The sequence below is a fragment of the Jaculus jaculus genome, chromosome 9 (assembly GCF_020740685.1).
Source record: "Jaculus jaculus isolate mJacJac1 chromosome 9, mJacJac1.mat.Y.cur, whole genome shotgun sequence".
In the NCBI taxonomy this organism is placed as follows: Eukaryota; Metazoa; Chordata; class Mammalia; order Rodentia; family Dipodidae; genus Jaculus; species Jaculus jaculus.
In genome coordinates, this window is record NC_059110.1 from 112,692,980 (window position 1) to 112,705,141 (window position 12,162).

Below are 12,162 nucleotides of genomic sequence, written 5' to 3' on the forward strand. Positions count from 1 at the left end.
TTCAACGCTGAGGTGTCTGTACTCTACCTTCTTTGAGACAGGGTCTCTTGCTATTGCAAATGAAGTGCCGGACTGCGAATAACATCAGATTAGCTGGCGCGGGAGCTTCAGAGTCTCCTGATGCCACCTCCCATGGTCACAGGCGCTTTGGGATCCAATATGCATTTGCCACTTTGCATCTGGCTTTACATGGGTGCTGGGGAATGGAGCTCAGGTCAGCAGCCTTTGTGAGCGAGTGCCTTTAACCACAAAGTCATCTCCCCAGCCCGCATATGTATATTTTAAAAAAGGGTCTCACGTGACAGCCCAGGCTGGCCTGAACTTCACTATGTAGTCTGGACTGGTCTCAAGCTTGTGGCGATTCTCCTGTTTCCCTCTCCTGGGTGCTGGGATTATAGACAGGAACCACCACACATGGCCGGGAGGCTGATCTTGGGTTTCTCTCTCTTTTTTTAAAAATCTTATGAAAGACTTGGTCATTAATAATATGATTTTCTGGTGATCTTGTGTGATGTTAAAAATGTCCACATGCTGCCAAGCATGGTAGCATATGCCAGTAACCCCAGAACTCAGGAGGCAGAGGTGGGAGGATTGAGTTTGAGGCCAACCTGGGACTACAAAGTGAGTTCCTGGTCAGACTGGACTGGAGTGAGACCATACCTCAAAAAATTGAAAAACAAACAAACAAACAAACAGACAACCCCACCAAAACGTCCACATGCAAAATGGCTACAATCTTGACTTTATGAAGGTGCAAAATAAATAATGAGTCAACATTAGCAATGTCAGGGGATCATAACTGATGGGTTTATTCCTAAATAAAGTATTAACTTTCTTACAAGAAACCAGTTAGTTTGCAAAAGTAAGTTTATTGAAACATAGAAGCAATTAGAATGCAGTTGTCATTTCAGCTTTTTTTTTCAAGAGCATTCTAACAAGAAAATATGGGGAGGTAGAAAACTCAAGCTGGTCAATAGTTGGTTGATGCCTAGACTGAAGCTCTTTTTTTTTTTTTTTTTCTGGAGGTATCCAGAAATACGGTCAGATTGGTCGGATTTCTTCAGCTGTGTTCTGTGTTGTCTACTTCAAAAGACACCCTCGTTGAGCTGGAAATTGCTTAGTTTATTTTCACTTCTGAAATATTGCTGATTTGAGATGATACAACTTTGCCATCGACCACCTCCTCTATGATGGTCTTGGTCACTCTAGTCTTATTGGCATCTGAAAGTCATAAGGTCACAGTGTCAGTCTACAAAGTACCAGAGACACAGATCAAGTGAAATTCAATAAAATTCACTATGTTCTCTCTGGTAAGGCTTTTTTCATTTATTTTTTTTGCAGGTAATTGCCTTAACAACTGAACCATCTCTCCAACCCTCTGTAAGATTTTTGGACAACAATAAGTACTTAAATGCAACAAGCAAAGCATGCAATTTGTTATAAAATACTACATAGTGATTATGTAATCATAGTGTTATTTTACTACATATATATATTTATACATACATATATTGGTTTGTTGAGGTAGGGTCCCACTATAGCTCAGGCTGACCTAGAATTCACTCTGTAGTCTCAGGGTGGCTTCGAACTCATGGTGATCCTTCTACCTCTGCTTCCCGAGTGCTGGGATTAAAGGCGTGCATCACCACGCCTGGCTGTAGTTTTATATTATAAAATTATCATCACAATTAGGAAAATTTGGGCTGGGGAGATGGCTCAGCTATTAAAGATGCTTGCTTGCAAAGCTTACTGACCAGGGTTTGATTCTGTAGTACACATGTAAAATCAGATGCACAAAATTGCACATGCATCTGAAGTTTGTTTGCAAAAGGCCTTGGCATTGCCCATTTCCTCTATCTCTTTGCTCTCAAATCCGTAAATGGATAAATAAATAAATTTAGAAAATGTTACCTCTTCCTTCACCAGAACCGCTTCTGGACCTTGGGTCACCTGATACCAAATCTCTGGAGTTTCTGTAATCAACAGCACCAGGAGAAAAGAATTTGATTTTCCTTTGGAATATGCGAAGGCAGGAGGACCCCATCACCCCATCCCAGGCTTTGTGTGTCTTTTGGTCCAGCAGTGTCTGTAACTGTCATTTTAAAACACACGGCCAACTCCCACCGCCATCTTTGGTTTTCTGAAATAAGCCCACCCAAGTGTGCACTTCAGCAGCCGTCACGCACCCTCCCTCTCCGCTGAGCAGGCGGCGGTAGGTCTCGATCTCCGCCTCCAGCCGCGTCTTGACGTCCAGCAGGTGCTCATACTCCGCGTTCTGGCATTTGTTACTGTCCCGGATCTGGCAGATCTGCTCCTCCAGACTGCCGATCCGCAGCTGAATGTCCAACAGCCGAGCCACGTAGCCAGCCTCTGTGTCGGCCAGGGTCCCTTCCAGAGAGCTTTTCTAAATAAAACCATTCATGATGAAGATAAGTTAATGGATGATTTGAGAGAATACAACTTTATTTTCATTTATTTGAGAGAGAGAGGGAGAGGGAGGGAGGGGGAGAGAGAGAGAGAGAGAAAGAGAGAGAGAGAGAGAGAGAGAGAGAGAGAGAATAGGTGCATCAGGGCCTTTAGCCACTGCAAACAGACTCTAGACACATGCATCACCTTGTGCATCTGGCTTACATGGGTACTGGGGAATTGCAACATGGGTACTCAGGTTTTGCAGGAAAGCACCTTAACCACTAAGCCATCTCTCCAGCCCAAGAATATAATTTTATACGATAACAGAAGTATACTTCAGTGAATAACAATCTACATGATTTTATCTTTAATTTTTGTGGGCATTACTTTTTATATCAAGCCATTAATGGAAATAGAGTGCAATATACAGTGTTCTCAATTTTGGTTTTTCTGAGACCATCTCATGTAATTCAGGCTGGATTTGAACTCTTTGCACATGTGTACACGCACATGTGTGTGTGAGTGTGTGTGCTTTCTGTGTGTCATGTGCATGTGTATGTGGGTGTGTTTGCATGTATTTGAGTATACATATGTACCCGTGTGTCTCCATGTGTGTTTGTAGGCCAAAGGTTGAGGGCAAGTATCTTCCTCGATCTGTCACCACCATATTTATTTACTTATTTCTTATTGACACAAAAGACCATTTTATAAAAAACTAGAGAAATTACACTCACTCATTTGTTCTCTGAGAACAAATGAAAGGATCCCAAACAAACAAACAAAAAGCACAAACTAAATGCCTACGTGCAGATATTTCCAAGTCGACTGAAACAACTTAACCATCCGATGTGTATAGGTGCTCACTCTAGACCTGGATACTCACTAGCATGCCATAAAGCAGGCTCATCAGAGAGAGCCAGGCAGGAAATGACCATGGGGCTGCAAGTTCTGTTTACCCAGAGAAACTAACCATGTGTCACCCAAACTCCAATGATCACTTTCTCCACTTTATTAATTAAGACAGGGGCTCTTACTTGAACCCAGAGCCCACCCGAACTTAAGTCACCATATCATCCTTGCTTGCTAAATGCTTTACCGACTGAGCCATCCCCCATCCCCTGGCCCTGAACTCTTTATGTAGCCCAAGGATGACCTTGAACTCCTAATCCTCCTCCACCTCTCAAGTGCAGGAATTACAGGCTTAGACCACTACGCCCAGATAAAGTCTCCTGAGCTCTGCTTCCATTACGTGCCTGGTGAGTGTCTTGGCAAAGAAGAAAACTGCATTCGCTCAACTTCCCATTGGAGACTTTGAAATGCTAATTGCACGTACCGTGGCCAGCTGAGCCTGAAGCTCGATCTCCAGAGCTTGCAGGGTGCGCCTCGCTTCTGTCACTTCATTCTTGGCTGAACTGGCTGCCCCCACGTCAGCAGAGATCTGGGCTTTCAGCGACGCGCTCTAAATGGAAATCAAACCCGATGGGAGCTGTGAAGCAGCAGCGGTGGCCCAGGTGTGGCTGCAGGGTGGAAAGTCTCACCTGCTGGTTGAACTGCTCCTCAACCTCCCGCCGGTTCTGCTCAGCCAGCTCCTCATACTGGGCCCGCATGTCGTTCAATAGTTTGATCAGGTCGGTACCTGGGGCAGCATTCATTTCTACGGTCACATCTCCTCCGGTGGTCCCTTGCACGCTCTTCATTTCCTGGTGTAAAGGAAAAAGGAGCCACCGAGCATGGTGATGCAATGGAAAAGCCATAACCCCCTACAAACAGGCGAGATTAGGGCACCCAGTGAGGGCTGTAAATTAAGCAAAGTGGTACAACACTCATCATTATACTTTTATGGACATTGGAGGTGGGAGTGTCATTTAGTAAAATTGAGTTTCTTTTGACAGAATGGATGCATGTGTGTGTGTGTGTGTGTGTGTGTATGGGGGGGAGCTGTTCATGCATGTGGAGAGTGTCCCCACCTCCTCGTGGTTCTTCTTCATGTAGGTCAGCTGCTCTGTGAGACTCTCTATCTGCATCTCCAAGTCAGAGCGAGTCATGGTCAGGTCGTCCAGAACTTTCCTCAGGCCAGTGACATCGGACTCCACACACTGCCGGAGGCACAGCTCATCCTCATACCTGGAAGGGGCAGCAGGAAGGCAGGAGTTGAGCTGGCCTGATGCACATGAAAGCGTGTCTCCCGGCCTGGAGAGGTGGCTCAGCAGTTAAGGTTTGATTCCCCAGTACCCACACAAAGCCAGATGCCCAAAGAGGTGCATGCCTCTGGAGTTTGTTTACAATGGCAGGAGGCCCTGGCCTGCCCATTCTCTCTCTCTCCCTCATAAATAGATAAATAAAAATGTATTTTTTAGGGGCTGCAGGAATGGCTTAATGGTTAAGGCATTTGCCTGCAAAGCCAAAGGACCCTGGTTCAATTCCCCAGGACCCACGTTAGCCAGATGCACAAGGGGGCATATGCGCCTGGAGTTTGTTTGCAGTGGCTGGAGGCCCTGGTGCACCCAATCTCTCTCTCCCTCTTTCTCTGTCAAATAAACAAATAAATCCATAAAAAATAAAAAAATGAAAGCATGCCTCCCTTTCCTCTTATATCTGGAAAAGTTCTCAGCTTGGGGCATAGTCCTGCTTTCCCTCCCCCTTTCTCCCTCCTTCTTTCCTTCCCTTACATGTTCCTTTCTTCTCTTCTCTTCTCTTTTCTTTCTCTTTCTTTCTTTCTTTCTTTCTTTCTTTCTTTCTTTCTTTCTTTCTTTCTTTCTTCCTCTCTCTCTCTCTCTCTCTCTCTCTCTCTCTCTCTCTCTCTCTCTTTCTTTCTTCTTGGTGCTGGGGAGCAAATCCAGGGCTTGAACTTGTAGGCAATTCTTTGAACACTGTGCTACGTCCCCAGCTCACCTCAGAACATTTTGATAAATAAAGCCTGCTGACTTTTCTCTGATAATTTTTATCCCATAAGAAAAACAGATTTCAAATGTTAGTTCTTGTCATGGCTAAGAATATGCTACCATCCTTGATTCCCCTCCCTTTCTCCGTCCCATTCTTCATTTCTAAGTTTACTCTTGGGATGTTTGTGAATTTAGGTTGTAATCTCTGAAGGGATTATTATTTTTTTTTTCCCAGCATATGGATTGAATTTTTCTTTCCTGTAACACTTCTTTTCTCATCTTTCATGTTTCTTACTTCAGTCTGAAGTCATCGGCAGCCAGCCTGGCATTGTCAATCTGCAACATGGTTCCAGCATTTTTGATAGTGTCACTAACGATCTAGAAAAGATGATGAGGGAGTCATAGGTGAGTTTTGCTTTGTATTTGCACTTCTGTCTGTGAGGGCAGATGTCTCCTGTCTGTCTGTGAGGGTAGACATCTCCTGTGACTTGATTTGCAAACTCTCGTAGTAACGACGCCTGCGTGTTTAAGACCACTTCTCTTTGCAAAAAGGTGATAGTTGGCATACTTACTGAAATTGACACAGAACATGATTTTACAAAATACCACCCTCTGCCTATTTCTGCTGTTTGGAAGATCAATTATTTCATGATAGTGAAACAATGGAATTTCACTTAAAATACCTTTCAAATACATGTCTCATGCAACAGTGGCTAAGCATTTTCAGTTATTTTACATTGCTATCCCATACTTGCACCAGAATTTCTAGAAAGGAAAATAGTCTTAAAAGGCTACTTAAGTCCAGAAAGACACCAAAGCATGTCATCCTGTTGGAACAAGTCCTGGAGTAATTAGATTCCCCTCATCACTACTCAGTGTCACTTTCATGTACCCACCTGCTGGTTTTCTACCCGGCATTGAATGATTATGAATTCCTTATGCAGGAATACCCACACTGGAGATGCAAACAGAAAAATCAATGCACGTGTAGATCGCGCAGGGGACCATCATAAATGCGACACCTCAGCACCTACTTTCCATATATAACAAGCGCTTGCTTTCAAATAATTCCTCGATTTAGAAACTTTGTCACTGTGTCTGATCTGAGTACAAGTGGAAGACACGTCACGGTTACTCAGTCATAAGCGGTGGCCCACCTGGTTTTTGAGGTCTTCGATTGTCTTGTAGTATTTGCTGTAGTCTCTCTCAGACCCACCATCTGTAGAGCCAGGCCCGTGCTTTTCATACCAGCCCTGGATTTTACCCTCCAGATCGGTGTTGGCATCCTCCAGGGTGCGCACCTTGTCCAGGTAGCTGGCCAAGCGGTCATTGAGGTTCTGCATGGTTTGCTTTCCATTTCCAGAGAAAAGCCCCCCATTACCGACACCACCACCAAGGCCGCCTCCTGTGCCACCCCCATAGCCACCGGTACCGCTGCCCAATCCAGAGCCTCCACCAAATCCAGGGCCCGAGACTGCTCCAAAACCACCCCCGCCAGAGAAGCTCACCAAACCCTCTCCAAAGCCGCAAGTAGACCCTCCGCTCAGGCCACAGCTGCTGGCTCCTCTTTGGGAGCCCCAGGCAGAGCCACCCCCGACACCACATTTGCCCACACTGCCCAAGCGCCCACCGGCCGACACCCTGATGCCCCCAGTCCCGGAGGAGGAGACGCGAGAGGAGCAAGACATGATGCTTCTGTCCACGCTTCGCTTGTCTCAGTGAATGGGAGAGGTGGAGTGATGGGCCTGCTCCAGGCTGCCTTTTTGGCCCTTATATACACGCATTTTTAGGGTGTTCCTTTTTCTTTGTCACTTCTTAATCCCTGTTACAGTTCTGCTAATCTGTAATTGGATAATATCTTTTACACAAACTCACTCTACTGGCTCTTTGTCTGAGGCAGGGTCAGGGAAAAACACAAAAGAATAAGGTGGAGCAAAGCAAAAAAAAAAAATCAGGATTATAGTTTTAATCATAGAGAAGTTTTAATGACTAGTAATTCTTTTGCAGAAATAGAATTCTATTAATTTTGCCTAATGATTTCCCAGTTGCAGGGAACATCCCCAGATGACCAAATGTAATTAAACGTCCTTAGCATGATGAGAATGAAAAGTTCTTAACATGTGAGTTTTTGTGTTTCTGTTGTTATCGGAGTTGGAGCTGGCTTTTGCGTCAGCGTCAGTTTCAGACTTAATTAGGCCGCTTTCACTTTGGTCATTTTCACCCAGCCTCTTCCTGAGCTTGTAGAACTCAGCGCTGTCAGGGTTTCACTGCCTTTGTATTTTAGGATCAATGGGTGTGTTTTTACTGTTAGTAAGAAAATCTTAGAAAGAGACTAGTCTTCAAAGCCAGTGCATCTCAGGAATGCTCAGTCAAGCAGATGCTGACCAAGGGAGCTCAGATGCATTTTTTTCAGGCAGGTGGTTCTAGCAGCAAACCAGAGGTAAAGTGCCTCAACCATGCCTCTCTTTCTGATTACTCTCTGGTCTTGTAGCAGCACCTGCTTCCTTCTTTGGAATCAGCGTTGGGGCTGGGGAGGTGGCACAGCAGTTAAAGTGATTTCCTGCAAAGCCTGCCAGCCCAGGTTTAATTACACAGCCACTTATCTAAAACCAGATGCAGGGCTGGAGAGATGGCTTAGTGGTTAAGGTGCTTGCCTACAAAGCCTAAGGATCCATGTTCGACTCTCCAGATCCCACCTAAGCCACATGTACAAAGGTGAGGCAAGCGCAAGGTCACACATGCCCACTAGGTGGTGCATCTGGAGTTTGATATCAGTGGTTGAGGCCCTGGCGCACCAATTCTCTCTCTCTCTGTTTCTCTCAAATGAAAAAAAAAAAAAATAATAAAGCCAGATGCAAAAAGTGGTGCATGTGTCTAGCAGTCATTTGCAGTGGCAAGGAAGACCCCAGTGTGCCCATGCACACACACGTGTGTGTGCACACACATGCAAGTAAATAATATTAAAAATTGAAAACTCTGGGCTGGAGAGATGGCTTAGCGGTTAAGCGCTTGCCTGTGAAGCCTAAGGACCCTGGTTCGAGGCTCGGTTCCCCAGGTCCCACGTTAGCCAGATGCACAAGGGGGCACACGCGTCTGGAGTTCGTTTGCAGAGGCTGGAAGCCCTGGTGTGCCCATTCTCTCTCTCCCCCTCTATCTGTCTTTCTCCCTGTGTCTGTCACTCTCAAATAAATAAATAAAAATAAAAGTAAAAAAAATTAAAAAAAAATTGAAAACTAGAAACCAAAAGGAGGAGATGCTGAGTGCTGTTGATTTTGTTTTGGAGCTAGTTGAGCAAGAAGATCTATTATGTTTTTCTTTTTCTTTTGAGGTAGGGCCTCTGCAGTAGCTCAGGATGACCTAGAATTCACTATATAGTCTTAGGGTAGCCTTGAACTCACTGCAACCTTCCTGCCTCTGCCTCCTGAATGTTGGGATTAAAGGTGTGCACCACCATACCTGGTGGCTTTTCTGTTTTTATATAAAAAAAATTTCAAGGCTGGAGAGATGGCTTAGCAGTTAAGGCACTTGCTTGCAAAGCTTAAGGACCTAGGTTCGATTCCCTAGAACCCACATCAACCAGATGCACATGATAGGACATGTATCTGGAGTCCGTTTGCAGTGGCTGGAGGCCCTGGTGCACCGTTTCTCCCTCTAATAAATTAATTTGAAAATTTAAAAAAGAATTGTCACGTAGTTTTGACAACTTATGCTATGATCAGGGTCACTATAGATATCTGGAAACCTGGAACCCTCAGGGTTCACTTTCTGCTGGGTGCTCGTATCTTTTTGCTAGTAGTGTCTCTGGTTTAAAAGATCGGCATGTTATGAACCCTCTTGTAAGGAGGCCCTGGTATAGTCAAATCCATAGACATAGGAGGTAGAGTGTTGGTTGCCAGGGGCAAGGGGAAACACGATAGGGAGTTGTTTAATGGGCAGAGTGTTTCAGCCTTGCGACATGGAAAGTTCTGGAGCTCAGTTTCACAACAATGTGAGTGTATTTAACACTGTTGAAACTGTATGCTTAAAGTGATTATGATTATGTATATGTATCTTACCACAATTTAAAAAAGTTTTGGGGGGCTGAAGAGATCTCTCAGTGGCTAAAGGCATTTGTTTGCGGGTTGGAGGGATGGCTTAGCGGTTAAGGCACTTGATTGCAAAGCCAAAGGACCCAGGTTTGATTCCCTAGGACCCACATAAGCCAGATGCCCAAGGTGGCACATGTGTCTAGAGTTTGTTTGCAGTGGCTGCAGGCCTTGGGGCACCCGTTATCTCTCTTTCTCTCCCTCACTCTCTCTCATAAATGAATAAATAAAAAAATTAAAAAAGGCATTTGTTTGTAAAGTCTGATGGCCCAGGTTTGATTCCCCAGTACCCAAGTAAAGCCGGATGCACAAAGTAGAACATGAGTCTGGAATTCATTTGCAGTGGCAGGAGGGCCTGGCACACCATGGTCTCTTGTTCTTTCTCCCAAATAAAAATATTCAAAAAATTTGTGTAAGTGCAAATGCTTATAAGGATTTCTTGGCTTAGTTGACTTAAAATATTTTATTTATTTATTTATTTGAGAGAGAGAGGCAGATAGAAAGAGAGAATGGGTGTGCCAGGGCGTTTGGCCACTACAAACGAACTTCAGATGCATGCACGCCCTTGTGCATCTGGTTCACATGGGTCCTGGGGAATTGAACTGGGGTCCTTAGACTTCACAGGCAAACGTCTTAACCCCTAAGCCATTTCACCAGCCCTTAATTGACTTTTGTGTATTTAAAACTTTCTTTCTTATCTTGTCAGTCTCTTAATTTTTGTGTGTGCTTTAATCTTTTTCAGTTATTTGTTTTTCTGCCTGATCCTAGGATGGGTCTCACTTTAACTCAGACTCACTTTGTAGTCCCAGGCTGGCCTCGAACTCACAGTGATACTGCTACCTCGGCCTCCTGAGTGCTAGGGTTAAAGGAGTGCACCACCTCGCAGGGCTGCAGTGCCATCTTTACGGTCAATCATTGGTTAGCCAACGTTCTTCCTTCTCTTAATATTTCCTCAAACTTCTTTTATTAGCGTATATCATTAATTTAGGTGAGGTTTGTTTTTTATTACTCTGAAGCTATCTAGGTTATTAGCCTGTGCGCTTTACCTGTGATGGCTTGCACAGAAGGGTGATGGCATTCTACTTCGAATTTAGGTCGCAGCACCCCAAAGGGCAGAAAGCGTCTGGTCAGCTTTTCAGTCCTTAAGCTGGGAGCAGTACTCAGAGCACTCTTTGAGAAGAGTTAAAAATGCCCCAAACATACCCCGGTCATCTTGCTTCATCCCGCCCCCAAACTGAGACCAGCAAGTCTAAACACTAATTGTTCCGAGGCGCAAGCATGTTGGAATCAAGACACACAATGATCAAAGTGTTCTCCCCTTAGAGATTATGAGATAGAATCTTTTTCCATTCTGATAAAGGCAGGCTCGGGGCTGGGAGAAGGTTTAAAGACAGGATCAGTGGGCCGAGGGAAAGGAATCTGATAGAATTTAGACACATGGGAGCCTAGGGGCAAAGAATGAGAAAAGACAGGATTTGATGGCGTCTTTTGTATCTGTGCTTTCCCTGAAGTTTGGGGAGTTTTTCTGTAGCTGTCATCAGAGTTGAAGCTTTTCTCATTGTCACAACTTTATTTACCTTGTGCTTTGAAATAGCTGAACGTTTGAGTCTTAGCAGGAAGTATGTGATGGCAGAGGTGTCCTACCTTTTTAGTTTAATATATATAAATACACGTATATGTTATGTCTAATTATTTATCATGCTGGCTCCTATTGTTTGTTCGTTACTTATTTGCAGTGCCAGGGGAACAAACCCAGGTGCTTGAACGTGTTTGGCAACAGGTCTATCATGAAGCTACTTACCCAGCCCTTTCTTCTTTGTCTTTTAAATTTGACATCAAAATTAAGTTCTTAGAGCCGGGCGTGGTGGCACATGCCTTTAATCCCAGCATTCGGGAAGCAGAGGTAGGAGGATCACTGTGAGTTCGAGGCCACTCTGAGACCACATAGTGAATTCCAGGCCAGCCTGAGCTATAGCAAGACCCAACTTCAAAATAAATAAATAAATAAATAAGTTCTTAGGACCGGGGACATGGCTCAGCGGGTAAAGGATATACCACACAAGAAATTAGGACCTGAGTTGAGATACTTCGTCTTCAGGGAAGATGGCCTGTAATTCCTGGTCCTGGGGAGCCAAAGACAGGGAATACCTGGGGCAAGCTAGCTAGCCAAAATGGTGAGCTCTAGGTTCAGCAAGAGACCCTGTCTCAAAATAAAATAAGGTGGAGGCTGGGCATGGCAGACATCGTTAACGCTAGCATTCCCTTGGCGGGCAGAGGGAGGAGGAGTGCTGTGATTTTGAGGCTAGCCAGGAACAACAGAGTGAGATCCAGGTCAGCCTGCGCTAGGGTGAGACCCTACCTCAAAAACAAACAAACAAAAAAAGGTGGAGAGTGATTGAGGAAGACACCTGATGTGCATCTCTGGCCTCCACATGCAAGTGCTCATACGTGTGCCCATACATATATGAACATATATGTGCACATACACACAGAGTGCTTGGGGCCTAGAGAGATTACCTAGCAGTTAAAGGCACTTGCTTTCAAAGCCTGCTAGTCCTGGTTCAATTCTCCAATCCCTCACATAAAACCAGATGGAAAAAAAATGTCACAAGCATCTGGAATACCTTTTCAGTGTCAAGAGATCCTGGCATGCACACACCACACACACATACATCAAAAAAAAATTAAGTTATTATAAGATACTTTCCTGAGTCTTTTCATAATTGGCCCATGGAAGGGCACTTAATAATTAAAATAGTCATTACTGCCTCAAATTCTTTGCCTAA

The 12,162-nt window shown here is 44.6% G+C and overlaps 1 protein-coding gene across 1 annotated transcript; it reads right to left on the reverse strand.

Moving 5' to 3' along the window:
* Positions 1 to 1,117: 1,117 nt before the first annotated feature.
* On the reverse strand, positions 1,118 to 6,979 carry Krt24 (keratin 24). Its single transcript, XM_004655769.2, has 8 exons — positions 6,449 to 6,979; positions 5,587 to 5,669; positions 4,377 to 4,533; positions 3,948 to 4,109; positions 3,743 to 3,868; positions 2,187 to 2,404; positions 1,912 to 2,012; positions 1,118 to 1,221 (listed from the first exon to the last, which is right to left on the reverse strand). The coding sequence occupies exons 1-8, from the start codon at positions 6,977 to 6,979 to the stop codon at positions 1,118 to 1,120; spliced, it is 1,482 nt and encodes a 493-aa protein (XP_004655826.2).
* Between the last annotated feature and the right edge of the window lie 5,183 nt (positions 6,980 to 12,162).

What these genes read in the sequence shown, in the direction of transcription:
- Krt24 (XM_004655769.2), bottom strand. Translation starts at nt 6,979, where the DNA reads ATGTCTTGCTCCTCTCGCGTCTCCTCCTCCGGGACTGGGGGCATCAGG. An exon ending in GCCGATGACTTCAGACTGAA is followed by an intron (nt 4,534 to 5,586) that starts GTAAGAAACATG and finishes TGCCCCTTCCAG; the next exon opens with GTATGAGGATGAGCTGTGCC. An exon ending in TGAAGAAGAACCACGAGGAG is followed by an intron (nt 4,110 to 4,376) that starts GTGGGGACACTC and finishes CCTTTACACCAG; the next exon opens with GAAATGAAGAGCGTGCAAGG.